Raw genomic sequence first — 15,611 nt, forward strand, 5'->3', positions numbered from 1 at the left:
CTGCTAATGGGTGGGGTTATGTTCCTCTTTTGCTAGTTGTTTGGCATAAGGTGTCCAGCACTGTAGCTTGCTGATCCTTGAGTGAAGCTTGGTGCTGCCATTGAGATGGAGATCTCTGTTAGATTTTCTCCATTTGATATTATGTGGAGCTGGGAGGTCTCTTGTTGGCCAGTGTCCTGAAGTTGCCTCTCCCACCTCAGAGGCACAGCCCTGATTCCTGGCTGCAGCACCAAGAGCCTTTCATCCACACGGCTCAGAGTAAAAGGGAGAAAAAGTAGAGAGGAAGAATTAGTAGAAATAGGAAGAAAGAAAGAAAGGAAGGAAGAAAGAAGAAAGGAAGGAAAGAAGGAAGGAAGGAAGGAAGTAAAGAAAGGAGGGAGGGAGGGAGGGACGGTGGGAGGAAGGAAGGAAGGAGGGAAGGAAGGAAGGAAAAAATAAGATAAAGTAAAGTAAAATAAAGTAAAATATAAAGTTGTTAAAGTAAAAAATAATTATTAAAAAAAATTAAAAACAACAAAAAATGGACGGATAGATCCTTAGGACAAATGTTGGAAGCAAAGCTATACAGACAAAATCTCATACAGAAGCATACACATACACACTCACAAAAAGAGGAAAAGGGGAAAAAATCATAAATCCTGCTCTCAAAGTCCACCTCCTCAATTTGGGATGATTCATTGTCTAAAGGAGGGAAGGAAGGAAAGAAAGAAGATAAAATAAAATAAAGTTATTAAAATTAATTATGAAAAATTTTTTTTAAAAAACGGACAGGTAGAACCCTAGGACAAATGGTGGAAGCAAAGCTATACAGACAAAATCTCACACAGAAGCATACACATACACACTCACAAAAAGAGGAAAAGGGGAAAAGATCATAAATCTTACTCTCAGAGTCCACCTCCTCAATCATCAAGTTGATTGTGGAGCTTTAATCCGCTGCTTCTGAGGCTGCTGGGAGAGATTTCCCTTTCTTTTCTTTGTTCTCACCGCTCCCAGGGGCTCAGCTTTGCATTTGGTCCCACCTCTGCGTATAGGTCGCCAGAGGGCGTCTGTTCTTCACTCAGACAGGACGTGGTTAAAGGAGCCGCTGATTTGGGGGCTCTGGCTCACTCAGGCTGGGGGGAGGGAGGGGCACAGAGTGCGGCGGCAGAGGCTGGCATGGCGTTGCACCAGCCTGAGGCGCGCCGTGTGTTCTCCCGGGGAAGTTGTTCCTGGATCCCAGGAACCTGGCAGTGGCGGGCTGCACAGACTCCCCGGAAGGGGGGTGTGGATAGTGACCTGTGCTTGCACACAGGCTTTTTGATGGCGGCAGCAGCAGCCTTAGCGTCTCCTGCCCGTCTCTGGGGTCCGCGCTTTTAGCCGCGGCTCGTGCCCATCTCTGGAGCTCCTTTAAGCAGCGCTCTTAATCCCCTCTCCTCGCGCACCAGGAAACAAAGAGGGAAGAAAAAGTCTCTTGCCTCTTCGGCAGCTCCAGACCTTTTCCCGGACTTCCTCTTGGCTAGCTGTGGTGCACTAACCCCTTCAGGCTCTGTTCACATCATCAACCCCAGTCCTCTGCCAGCGCTCCGACCGAAGCCCAGCCTCAGCTCCCAGCCCCGCCGGCCCCGGCGGGTGAGCAGACAAGCCTCTCGGACTGGTGAGTGCCAGTCGGCACCGATCCTCTGTGTGGGAATCTCTCCGCTTTGCCCTCCGCACCCCTTTTGCTGTGCTTTCCTGCGTGGCCCCGAAGCTTTCCCCCCTCCGCCACCCACAGTCTCCGCCCGTGAAGGGGCTCCTAGTGTGTGGAAACCTTTCCTCCTTTACAGCGCCCTCCCACTGGTGCAGGTGCCGTCCCTATTCTTTTGTCTCTGTTTTTTCTTTTTTTCTTTTGCCCTTCCCAGGTACGTGGGGAGTTTCTTGCCTTTTGGGAAGTGTGAGGTTTTCTGCCAGCGTTAGTAGGTGTTCTGTAGGAGTTGTTCCACGTGTAGATGTATTTCTGGTGTATCTGTGGGGAGGAAGGTGATCTCTGCGTCTTACTCTTCCGCCATCTTCCCCTCGTCCAGCACTGTGTTTTTAAAATTTTCAAATAGGCAAGGAATTTTTTTTTTTTTTTTTATGCGTTACGCGGGCCTCTCACTGTTGTGGCCTCTCCCGTTGCGGAGGACAGGCTCCGGACGCGCAGGCTCAGCGGCCATGGCTCACGGGCCCAGCCGCTCCGCGGCACGCGGGATCCTCCCAGACCGGGGCACGAACCCGTGTCCCCTGCATCGGCAGGCGGACTCTCAACCACTGCGCCACCAGGGAAGCCCGGCAAGGAATTTTTAAAGTATCTTTTGTTATTAACTTCTAATTTAATTGCATCTTGGTCGCATATAATAATCTGTAAGTTATCTATTATTTAAAAGTTGTTGAGGCTTTCTTTATGATCTAGTACTAGTACATGATTTTTAAAAAAAATCCTTCTATGTGTGCTTGAGAAAAAATGTGAGTATACTCTACTAATTGTGTGCAGAACTCAAACTTATTCATTGTGTGGTTTGGATCGCCTAGATCCTTGTCTTTTTTTTTTTTTTTTTTTTTTGGTTCACTTGACCAATCAATACTTGAGAAGCAGCATTAGAAGAAACTCCTTAGATTTTAATTTGCCAGTTCTGAGGATTTGGAAGCATTGTTGTCTCAAGATTTGGGAAGGGGAGAAGCAATAGAAGAAATCTGAGTTTCCTTTTCTGTTTTCTGTTCCCACACCCACCACAGGGGTGTCTCATAGTTTCCCCTTTTCTTGGTGGTTTTCTTACTTGGTCCGTTTGAGATTGATCTTGGATAATTGGGAACCAGCCACTATGCTAGTTCAGTATCTTGATAGAGCCCAAACTGGAACACTATACCTTTATATATGTGTGTCACCTGTAAAATCCTAGGAATGGAATAGCTTGAACACCTCTTCCCACATTAAACCTGTGCTGCCTCTTATATTTTCTTTTTCTTTTTTTTTTTGGTGTGTGGCACTACCAACATCCAATCACGTAAACCAGAGCAGTGTTTCTTCAAACCTGTGGGTGGGATAATAGAAAATATTTGGGGTTTAACACAAAATAAGGGTAAGTATTATTTTGTGAAACTTTTCTTTCATTGGTATGTGTACATGTACAAATACTCATAAATACGTGTACTGGGCTGTGCTGGAGAATGTACTAATGTGAATTGTAGTCAAAAAGGTTGAAAATACTGGACTAGATAACTAGGAATCATTTTTGACCCATCCTTCTGCCTTACCTCCTACAGCCATTGAATTACTAAATCGTCTGATTCTCCTTCCTCAGTATTTCTCAAATTCATTCCATCTTCCTCTTCCCTGCTAACCACTACTCTAGTTCCAGCCCTTTCTGGATGACTGCAACCGCCTCTCCGATTCACACGCCACTTGTCATTATTCTTACCAGAACAATCTTCCTAAAATATAAATTTTGCTTATTTAAATCATTCTGTGGTACCCCTTTGTCCACGGAGAACTTCCAAGCTTCATAATATGGCCCCTGCCTACCTCTCCAGCTTCATTTGCTCCCATTGCAGTATCACTGGTAACACCAAACCATGTTCACTTTTCCTCACACTCCCTGAAGAGTTTTATTTTATTTCATTCTTTCACTTTTGCCTGATATGGGAAGGGAGGATCCTTTACTCCTACCCCTTTTACCTGGTGAACTTCAGCTTATTCATTCTCACTTTGCACAGGAAGTCTTACACCCCTACCTCCCCTGTGCCTGGTGTCCCTCCTCTGTATTTCCAGAATATTCTGAGCATCTCTCATTACACAGCCAGGTGGTTTTAAAATCATTTGTTTAGGTTAGTGTTCACTTCTTTTATGGAAAGAGCTGGTCATATTCATTTTGGTGCTTAAAACAATGTCTGGCTCCTATTGGGTGTTCAAATGGCTGAATGAAGATCTAGAAAGTTAAAGTGCCTTTTTCATTCATGTTGCTCATAGGTGACAAAATTGAGACTAGAAAACTGTAACATCTATATTTTTGATCACTCTGCTACAGTTACTATTGATGACTGTACTAACTGTGTCTTTTATTGCTCATGCTACAGACCAATACTACTTCTAGTACATTGTGTAAAACTGATGAGTACAACATTTGTTGTGTAATGCTGAATAAGTCACTTTAAGCTAGTTTGCTAACGATTAAGATGATTAAATTATCCTTTGTAAATAATCAAGTTTTTGTGTACCGTACCTATGGGAGCCTGTTTCTGGTACATGAATAGTTTTGTATGAAATTTAATATTCACAAAGAGGTTAAGACAGTGCAAGTAGATTTAAAAGTAATTTAGAAAAATAAAAATGGTCTTTTAATGACTATATTTTGAGAGGTCAGCTAAAATTTAAAAAATAATGTAACAGATTCCAGACACACTGTGTAAAAGATTCTGTGAGCTTTAGTTTAAAATGCCTAAAGATGGAAATGGTGAAATTTGAAAATTTTACATTGTAGGAGTAGCTCAGTAAACGTTTCAATCAAATTTGTAGATGCAAATTCTGACATATAGTGATTCTTGGGCCTTCAGGTGCTTCCATTTTCTGTAGCATATTGCAGAAATCAGTCAGGGTTTAGAAACTAAGACCTAGGCATCAATTTATGGAAAGATAGAGAAACATATTCCTATCTGGGTGTATTTCCAAGTTTAGAAGTTTTAAAGACGCAGAAGTTTTTTTAAAAGTGAAGCATCAGAAAAAGAAAAGGCTCAAAGCTGAAATATTCCTTAATATCATCCAGTGTGCTCTGTGTATGTATGAGAATTTCCCCAATTGTTTCCAAAATGTACTTTTACAGTTGATATGTTAAAACAGGATCCAACAATGTCCGCACATCATTTGGTTGGTATGTCCTGAGTCTTTCTTTATCTATAACAGTTTCCTCTCCCTTTCTTCCCCCCATGCTTTTTATGTATTTATTTTTAAAAAGTTTTTTGTCCTGCTCATTTTCTTATTATGTCGCAAAGTCAGTAAGAGTTGGAACATATCATTTTAGCAATAAAAATCGTTCCTGACTCCCAATAGATAATTAATGTTTGCTGAATAATGTCAATAATACTCAAGGTCTGTGTTTTGTTCCTGCAGGTTGACCCAAAAGACTACATGTTCAGTGGACTGAAGGATGAAACAGTAGGTCGCTTACCTGGGAAAGTGGCAGGACAACAATTTCTCATTCAAGACTGTGAGAACTGTAACATCTATATTTTTGATCACTCTGCTACAGTTACTATTGATGACTGTACTAACTGTGTCATTTTTCTGGGACCGGTGAAAGGCAGTGTGTTTTTCCGGAATTGCAGAGATTGCAAGTGTGCATTAGCCTGCCAACAGTTTCGTGTGCGGGATTGTAGAAAGCTGGAAGTCTTTTTGTGCTGTGCCACTCAGCCCATTATTGAGTCTTCCACGAATATCAAGTTTGGCTGTTTTCAATGGTACTACCCTGAATTAGCTTTCCAGTTCAAAGATGCAGGGCTCAGTATCTTCAATAATACCTGGAGTAACATTCATGACTTTACACCTGTGTCAGGAGAACTCAATTGGAGCCTTCTTCCAGAAGATGCTGTCATTCAGGACCATGTTCCTCTACCTACTACCGAAGAGCTCAAAGCTGTCCGCCTTTCCACAGAAGCCAGTAGAAGTATCGTTCCAGTGTCCCGGGGTCAGAGACAGAAGAACAGTGATGAGTCATGCTTGGTGGTATTATTTGCTGGTGATTATACTATCGCAAATGCCAGGAAACTAATTGATGAGGTAAGGAGAAGAGAGAGAAGAGAAACAGACATACACCTACATAGAAACACACCACTTTCTGGAGAGCGTCCATTCTTTTCAAATTGGCTATTAGAAATACAGGCAATCCTTAAATTATAGTCCTCTGCCCCCTACAGATTTATCTGCAAGCTAGTTGCTTAGGCCTCAAATACTTTCCCAAAGAAACTTTTTAAAAACAATTCAATTCAGGAAGCATCTGTTAAGCACTCATTATGTGCAGGTTACTCTGTCACCATCTTTCATTGATTATAGGATGCACCTTTGTTTTCCACAGTTTTGCTTCTCTGAAATGCATCTTACAATTGATGGCAGTTTAGAGCTGATGAAATATATGCTGGGAGTGGAGATAAATAGACAAAATTCTCTACCCTCAAAGAACTTCCATTCTTTATCATAACTGATTTCCACGGGAGCTCACAAAAGTAGTACTGCAAAGTAAAGCATGACCTTTTATAATTATTTAGTGGGGAAATTTATTTGGAGTTTTTAACTGTTTAAGGTGTGGGAAAGGAATTTAGGCATACAACTTTTGGAGCCCGTTTTGACTGAGAGCAACCTCCACATTACTTTCCTTTGCCCTATTGCCATGAAGAGGAAGTTGGTGTGAAACAATGAGGTGGCAGCTGCGACAGCAGAGATTGTGGACTCATGAGCAGGGGCTTTTAGTGCTTTCAGGAGTAGAGAAGAGTTCTTTGGGTAGCAGCTTTCACTTGAAAAATAAATGGGGATGTGGAGGTTAGGGGCTCCAGAAGCAGCAGTTCCTCCATTGGGGAGGCAGCAGTAGGATGTATTGATTAGTCATTAATCAGGCTTTCTTCAGAAAGAGTCTGTTTGAATTTAAAAATCAAACTTCCAGAAATGGAGAGGTGAATGGAAAACTCTCTTTGAATAGATTTTTTTTTAAGTTGTAGCACTTCTGTCAAAAGGAACGGTTTTAGAAAAAAAAAAACTAGAAAAATGACCACCTCTCTGTAGCTTATACATTCTACAATGTAGAAAACCCATGTCTGAAATCCACAAAGTATATCTGAGGTCCAGTTTTAAAAACAACAGAAGCCAGGTATAATCTTAAGACTTTGATATTTTCTTTCTTGATTATGCCAATCTGATAAAAATGTGCTATGGATCTGGTGAGATATAGAAAAAGTGCTCTGGCCTTTGAGCTATCTAATCAGATGTTAATCCAACATCTGAGAGGTAAACATTTTCATTATACTATATGATGATTTTTTTAAAAATCTACATACAGTTTTCAAGAGAGGTAATTATTCAGGTTAAACTCCTTTTTGGTAGATAATGAGGAGAGGACATAAAGAATGTACAGTACGTTTAAAGAAAAAAGCCATCAAAACAAACACTGTCATTCTTCATGAGTCATCAGATGTCCTTAACCTTTTAACTTTTGAAATCTGTTGTACAAAATGGCACCGTTGTGTGCACTTTTTGCAATATGACCAGGAAGAGTGATGTTCTTTAGATGTCCTTCTGGATTACAAAATAATTTAAATAAAAATCCAACAATAACTGTAACAAAAATGATGACAATAATAATAGCTAACAGTTAATATAGTGTTTATTATACGTCAGGTGACTGTTGTACAGTATTTAAGTGGATTAACTCACTTAATTCAGGAATAACCTATGAAATAGGTGCCATTGTTTCTCTTTATACAGATAAGAAAAATGAGCCACAGAGAAGGTAAGTAACTTGCAAAAGGTCACTTGCTGGTAAGTAGCAGAGCCATGATTTAAATCCAGGCAGTTTGGCTTTGTAGGCCATAGTCTTAACCCTTAAGCATGATGCTATTATGCTGCCTCAGTGGTAAAGGAAAGTTGATAAATGCCTGGTGGAGCTGGAATGTGACTGAAAGTGTGTGGAGGCAAGGCAGATACTACCCTCCAGCCTAGAAGGAAAAACCCTGGGACTTTTTGGCTAGAGTTATCCTGACTAATTCTGAAATCACAGAATTAAGAGAACAAAAAGAAGAAAATGCTAAGTACATGTGAAGAGGGTATCACAGCGTGCTGAAAGACCGGTAAGTTACATATCAAGAGAGCGATTACATATTTTTTAAAAAATGAAGCTTGAGTTCCCTGGAAAATATGTGTAGAAGCTAGTTAATGCTGAGACAGAAAAAAATGAAACTTGAGTCTTTTCTCGTATCATAACACAAATGTCTTAGAACAGCTTAGACTGGAACTGTGATTGCTAACTCTGGTTTTGTTAAACCCTAGGAGTAGCACAGAATTTTGTTTCATAGTGTTTTCATAAATTAAACATATCATAATGGTTTTTTAAGGTAGGAAGTGTAAAACTTGAGAGAGTAGGAAGTCCAGAAAAACTGGGTAAACCAGAAAGTACATTCCATAGGAGTCAAGAGAAGTTACTAGGCCTCGGTTTTCTTACCTAAAGATCAGATTTCTTGCTGCCTCTTAACTATATCACAGATAAGCACAGGATAAATTAAAGTATTTGGAATTGTTTGGAAGTATTGTATAACTTAAAGTTGTATAACTTATTGTATATTAACATATACATGTATACATGTATATGTATATATACATGTATATTAATATATAACTTATTGTATATTAAAGTTGGGTAGTTACCTCTATTTTCAAGTCTTTAAAAGTAGGGGCTCCCCTGGTGGCGCAGTGGTTGGGAGTCCGCCTGCTGATGCAGGGGACACGCGTTCATGCCCCGGTCCAGGAAGGTCTCACATGCTGCGGGGCAGCTGGGCCCGTGAGCCATGGCCGCTGGGCCTGCGCGTCTGGAGCCTGTGCTCCGCAATGGGAGAGGCCACAGCAGTGAGAGGCCCGCGTACCGCAAAAAAAAAAAAAAAGCTTAAAAGTAGAAGAATTTTCATGAAAAAGAGTCTCTTCACATGTCTGCAGTGAAATATCAAAGTAAATACACTAGTTTCATAGTTCATTGTTTTTAGGTAACAGTGTTTTGAATTAATCATCTTACTTTTGTCAGTTTATGTGTCTGACTATAAAATGAGAGGTATTGAGCAGTCTAGAGAATTAGAAACAGATGTGGGATTGTTTCTGATAATTTAAGTAACTTTGCAGTCATTATCTGGCAGTGATGTTTATGTAATTTCCTGCTACATTTTTATGGATGTTTCTCTTTTTCTGAGGCAGCATTGAGGGCTCTGGAAAAGGATTTGAGTTTGAATCCAATTTGATGAAATGGTATGGAATAACGTAGCCATAGAATGAAATACTATCAACCATTAAAACTGATTTTATAGTAGAATAGTTGGAAAATGTTCACAACCAAGTAAGTGAAAATTTGTAGAATATTACGTATCTGATTTTTTTTTAAAGTAGATAAGTCTGGAGAGTTATATATACTAAAATGTTGACAGTTGTGGTTCTTTTTAGGAAGTGGATTAAGAGCAGGGTTTTCTTTTCTTGTTCGTAGCTCTATGGATTTTACATAAAACGTATTATTTCTGTAATGGGGGAAAACGAAAACCGGAAGGGTAAAAGGAAGTATGCCAGGACTTCCCTGGTAGTCCAGTGGTTAGGACTCTGCACTTCCACTGCAGGGGCCACGAGTTCCATCCCTGGTTAGGGGAACTAAGACTAAGATCCCACAAGCCACACAGCGTGGCCGAAAAAAAGGAAGTATACCTATATAGCAGTGGCATCTTTGAGTGGTAGCACTTTGATATTTCTTTGTTTCTGTTTTTTATTTTTTAAATGTTTTTAAAAAATAAATGTTCTGTATTGAGCCTATTTGTTACTTTTATAATTAAAAACTCAATAGGCTTTAATTGGTTGAATCGATTTGCATTTTTAAAAAATACTTTCATAATTATTTTAAAAATTAATGTATACTCATTGTAGAGAACTGTAGAAATAAAGAAGAGTAGAAATAAGTTTAAAAATCATCCATAATGTGCTGTACCTTGAATTGTCTTTGTAGGAATAATTTTAATTTATTTAGTCTGTAATCAGTTTAATTGGGTTCAAGTCACAGCTCTGTCCCTTAATAGTTGTGTGACCATGGGCAGATTTCTTAACCACTCTGTGCTTTAGTTTCTCATCTGTAAAATGAGAGTAATAATAATACCTGCCTTGTGAGAGGGTTAAACGTGTTTTACATGTAGAACACATAAAACTGCCTGGCACATAGTAAGTACTCCATAAATGTATTCTAGCGTTATTGTGCTATACTATATAAATTTGAATCATGCTTTTTAAAATTAACAGTATTATATAAGCTTTCCCCCTTTTATCATTTGTTATATTTAACAAACTATGGTATTTTATCTTGTGAATGTACCATACTTTAGTTAATGATTCTCCTCTCACTGGACAGTATCACCAAACTAAAGCTTCTGTTAGTTTCAGTCAACAAAATTTTTTAAATAAAGTTTAAAATTTTGAGGGCTAATTTACATTTATTTGACCCTTAATTGTTAACAGTAGGCAGTACTAATTCTTTTTTTTTTAAACATCTTTATTGGAGTGGCAGTACTAATTCTTAATCAGAACCACCCATCTGGAAGAAAGAATCTTGTGTATGTGAAAACTTGTTTATAGCAAACACTCTGAATTAATTACAGTTATAACTAAAACAAAAATCAGAGCACTGTGTTACATTTTATACAGAAAAATTATAGAATAGGAAAATATTGTTTTAGTCTCAGGTCATTTTAAAATGTAAATGAAATTTTATTTCCCACAGCTGGTTGGTAAAGGCTTTTTCCTGGTTCAGACAAAGGAGGTATCAATGAAAGCTGAAGATGCTCAAAGGGTTTTTCGGGAAAAAGCACCTGACTTCCTTCCTCTTCTGAACAAAGGTACCTTCTGGATGATTGGTATACTTTTGTGGTTTTTCCCTTGACCTGCTGATTTGATTTACTCTTGACTTTAGTATTTCTCTTACATTGTCTTCTCTTTGTCATTTGTTTTATGTTTTTCCTATTACTATTCAGAAATGTCAAAATTTCACATCATTCGAAAAGCCATATGTAATCACCTAGAAATTAGGCATTAGGGTTTTTTTCCCCTATTCTGTCACCTTCGTTCTTGAAAGTCACATTTTATTATTTTAAATTATTTTATTATTATTATTGTACTATAGTGAGTGACCATTTCCTTCTCCCTGCCCAGAGTTACAAAGCACTTGATAAGGATTCTTTCTGCCTTCAGTGTGCTTTGACCATACTGGAAAAGGAATAAGAAATATAAATAAAACTGTATACTATTCTGTGTATTTAACATGATCTGATTAAGTTGTCAGATACCGGAAATATGTCTACAAACAGAGGAACTAGAGTTCCTGTGCCCTCCTGAAGTGTTGCTATTTGCCTCTATGTATTCTAGAAGACAGAGTACCGTTCATCTATTAGGGCAGGGACATTTTTTGCTCTAGGCTCATCAGGCTTTTCTTGACTGGCCTGAGCAAATATATATGGTAATGGGTAATGCTGATTGGATATACCCTAGAAAGAAGGCACATCTGCATTTACATGCTCTTTATGTATAAATAAGTTGTAATAAACTGCAAAAACCTGTATGAAAATATTGGAGGATTGTTAGGATACCTTTAATAACTAATGCTGGGTGCGATTCGGCCCTTAAGTAGTAATACAGTATTTCATATACCTTAGTGGTTATTCTAGTAGTACCAAGGACTGGCTCCAACCGGTGCATGAATCTATCCCAGATCATATATAGGAAATTATGACCCGGCTCCTTTGATGCAGCCATTTTGATATGGGAAAATTTGATGAAACCTTGGAAACAAATCTTTAAACTCTCAGCAGCTTTCAGAAACTGAATTAAGTAATAAGTGTGTGTAATAGACATCCTAAAGTGTGAGGATTAGGGATGAAGTGAGCATATGAGTAGGCCTAAATTAATGATTTATATACTTGTGTGATGTTAGTGAAGCGGTTTCACAGAATTGCTCCAACCCAGCCATAATATGTGTTTAAGTCACATAACATTCCACATGGAAGAAATAAAATGTTCTGTTCCTGAAAAAAGTAGAACCAAAACCAATGGACAGATGTTATAGGAATTTCAGCAAATAAATATCATATAAACAGCTTTTAAAACCAGAGATGTCCATAGGAAGTGGTCAAAGACTAATGAAGTTATGTCAAAAGGTCACAGGAGCCAGCTTGAAGGAGTCTCAAGAAGTGTCCACTGGCCAAATTTGGGTCAATTTGAGCATCAAAAACAATAATGAAGTGAATTGATTAAACAACAATAGAAATCCATGCATCCATAGTGATAATAAAAAAGAGGGGAGAGGAAATTGGCACTGAACTATGGACCAGCATGCCCAGCCAGCTTGGAATCTACCTAACTATATGGTCTACATGGATATCATGAATGACTGCTAGACATTCCCATGATCTAGAAGCTTCCTATCCTCTGTTAAGAGAGGCACTCTTCCATTAGCTTGAAATGACCCTTTCTCCATGACCCCAAATTGGCTCACAGTAATAATCAGTTTCTCATCTAAGTAGTCACAGATCTTGTTTAAAATTTGTTTTTATAATCTGAGAAATACCTCCATAAAACTCATCAGCCCATGCTTTTTATCTAATTTGAAAAATCAGCAGTATTGAATGTATTCAGTTAATAAATGTGTATTAAGCACCCAAAAAAGGGGGGGCGGGGGGAGAGGGAATAAGGAAAGCTCTTCTGCTCTTTATAGAATACTCTGAGCTAATAAACGTAGAAGGAATGTTAGACTTCAGAAATCACCATTTTCTATCCCCTGTTGTAATAATTAATTCAGACAAAGGTTATCAGTGGGTGCTAAAACAATTGGGGTAAAAGTTGATAAAAAGTAGGATACTTATACATTCTAATTCAAATGGGAAGTATACCTTTAGAGCAGAGATTTGATGATCATCACACTAACCCAGTGATCAAACTTAGCATCACTGATGGCAGGGCAGCCTGACATTGTATTTCTCCTAATGTGATGCAATGAGAAATACACATCATCATCTATGAAGTATTCCTGCCAAAAATATTTTACCTGAATCTGATCGAGCCAAGACTTAATTTCTGGTTTATAGGAAAGAAAGGAGATCTGGAGACATGTTAAATGACACCATGAGGAAACTGAAACAAATCAAAAATAGAAGACATTTTACAAGATAACTGGCTAGGACTCTTCAGACAATGTCCTGGAAGACAAAAACAATGGGGGACTGTTCTGGATTAAAAGAAACCTAACAATTAAATGCAAGGAGTGAACCTTAATTGGATTTTGGATTAGGGTGGGGTGAACTATAAAGCTGTAGAAGTCATTTTGGGGACAACTGGGGAAGTTTGAGGATGATATTTTGGAATTATTGTTGTATCCTTAAGTATGATAGTGGTACTGTGGTTACATAGGAGATGCATGCTGAAGCGTTATGATGTCTGCTATTTTCAAGTGGCTCTGCAAAACAAAAGTGTGTGTTTGTGCATGTCTGTGTGTGCATGTGTGTATATGTGTATAGTGTGTGGCAAAGCAAATGTGGCCAAATGTTAACATTTGCTGGGTGTAAGTGAAGAGCAAATGGATGTTTGTTATTCTTTCAACTTTTCTACAATGTTTGGAATTTTTCAAAAGAAAAGTTGGGGGAAAATTTTAAGCTGCCCAATAGTGCATTGATTGATGTAGAATAATGAGCAGGCTGTCTGTGGAGATATTCCAGCAGGTGTTGGATGGACTGGGTCCTTATGTAAAAGTGGCCATCAGTCATTCTGAGGAGAGTTTCTCAGCTTCAGCACTGTTGACATTTTAGATAATTCTTTGCTGTGGTGGGCTGTCTTGTACATTATAGGATGTTTAGCAGCATCTCTGGCCTCTACTGACTAGGTACCAATAACACACTGCCCCAGTTATGGCAACCAAAAATGTTTCCAGACATTGCCAAATGCTCCGTGAGGGACAAAATTGCTCCCAGTTGCAAACCACTGTTCTTAGCAGGGGGATGGACTTATTCTTTTGAAAATTCACTTTTATTTCAAATAGTTTATACTTTAGAGTCTCTAAGTTTTCCTCTTCAGTTAAAGTAGTCATAATTATTTCCTTTCAATTAATGAAGCTATTTGACAGCCAAATGAGAGAATTCGTTGTGTTTTTCATCTTGAGAATCTTCCAAATCTGTCTGATTCTCAGAACCATCTGGGGTGCTGTTAAAGATTTAAATTTCCACCTCCCACCCCAGAAAGACTGATTCAAATATCTCTGAGATATTCCCTTAGAATCTGCATTTTTAAAAGTTCCCCAGATGGTTCTGATGATTAGTCAGATTTGGGTTCCTTTGGTTTAGAGGGTCATTCATTCATTTATTCAACAAACATAGATGAGATCTGAGAAGTAGTAAAGGAGGAATCAGGTTATATAGGGCCTTGTAGGCCACTGTAGAGACTGTGGCTTCTAGTTTGAGTGAGGTGAGAATCTACTAGACATTTTTGTTTTAAAATAAACTCTTTATATTGGAATAATTTTAGATTTTCAGAAAAATTGCAAAGGTAGTACAGAGAGTTTTGAAACTCACCTTCCTCTTATGTTAACATAAGCATGATAATTTGTTGAAACTAAGGAATTTACATGGGTAAAATACTATTTATTCAAACTATAAACTTTATTCAAATTTCACCGGGTTTTTTTCACTTATGTCCTTTTTCTGTTCCAGAATTCAATCCAAGATCCCACATTGCATTTAGTCATCATATCTCCTTAATCTCTTCTAATCTGTGACAGTTCCTTAGTCTTTCCTTGTTTTTCATAACCTTGAAATATTCGAGCAGTATTGGTAAGTTATTTTGTAGAATGTCCCTCAGTTTGCGTTTGCCTGGTGTTTTCTCTGGTTAGACTGGGGTTATGGGTTTTGGAGAAGAGGTGAAGTGCCCTTCTCATCACGTCACATCACATCACATCATAGGGCACATGATAGCAACATGACTTAATGCTGGTGATGTTGACCTTAGTGACTTGGTTCAGGTGGTATCTGCCAGGTTTCTTGAACACTGTAAATTTCCTTTTTTCCCCTTTCTATACTCTTTGGAAGTTCTTTCTATGATCTTTGGAAGTTGAGTCACTAAGACCAGTCTACACTCAAGGAGAGGGAATTAAGCTCCACCTCCTAGAGAGGGGAGTATCTACATACATTATTTGGAATTCTGTAAGAAAGATTTGTCCCTTCTCTCCCATTTATTTATTCAGTCATTTATGTCTATCAGTAGGGACTCATAGATATGTATTTTATTCTTTGGGTTATAGTCCAATACTATCAAATTGTTCCAGTTTAGCCTTTGGGAGCTCTTTTAGGTTAGTTCCTCTGTCTCTTTGACATGCATTTTATTTCTTTTTCTTGCATTATTATGTTAGCTAGGACTTCCACTATTATGCTATGTAGAATAGTGAGAAGAGGACATCCTTGCCCTGTTTCTGATCTCAGGGTGAAAGTGTTCAGTCTCACCATTAAGAATGATGGTAGTTGTAGATTTTTCATACATACCTTTTATTAGACTGAGGGAGTTTCATTCTATTCATGGTTTGTTGAGGGCTTTTTTTGTTTTGGGGGGTTTTCTTGGCTGTGTCAGTTCTTAGTTGCAGCACGTGGGATCTTTTCGTTGTGGTGCACGGGCTCTTCATTGCAGCACATGGGCTTCTCTCTAGTTGTGGTGTGTGGGCTCCAGAGCATGCAGGCTCAGTAGTTGTGGCATGCAGGCTTTCTAGTTTTGGCACACAGGCTCAGTAGTTGTGGCGCTCAGGCTCAGTTGCCCTGCATCATGTGGGATCTTAGTTCCCCGACCAGGGGTTGAACCCACATCACTTGCATTG

General features: G+C 38.8%; 1 protein-coding gene across 2 annotated transcripts in view; it reads left to right on the plus strand.

Moving 5' to 3' along the window:
* Nucleotides 1-15,611, plus strand: part of RP2 (RP2 activator of ARL3 GTPase) — a 48,820-nt gene that overhangs the window by 17,105 nt on the left and 16,104 nt on the right. The window contains exons 2-3 of one of the 2 annotated variants that reach the window (XR_004348034.1): nt 5,102-9,074; nt 10,491-10,605. Coding sequence is in view for 1 of the 2 variants with exons in the window: in XM_032619563.1 (XP_032475454.1) it covers nt 5,102-5,767; nt 10,491-10,605 (781 nt within the window). In the remaining variant the exon portion in view is untranslated. The remainder of the gene's footprint in view (nt 1-5,101; nt 9,075-10,490; nt 10,606-15,611) is intronic. The other variant, XM_032619563.1, reaches the window with a different exon arrangement.

Source organism: Phocoena sinus, chromosome X (assembly GCF_008692025.1).
Source record: "Phocoena sinus isolate mPhoSin1 chromosome X, mPhoSin1.pri, whole genome shotgun sequence".
Taxonomy (NCBI): domain Eukaryota; kingdom Metazoa; phylum Chordata; class Mammalia; order Artiodactyla; family Phocoenidae; genus Phocoena; species Phocoena sinus.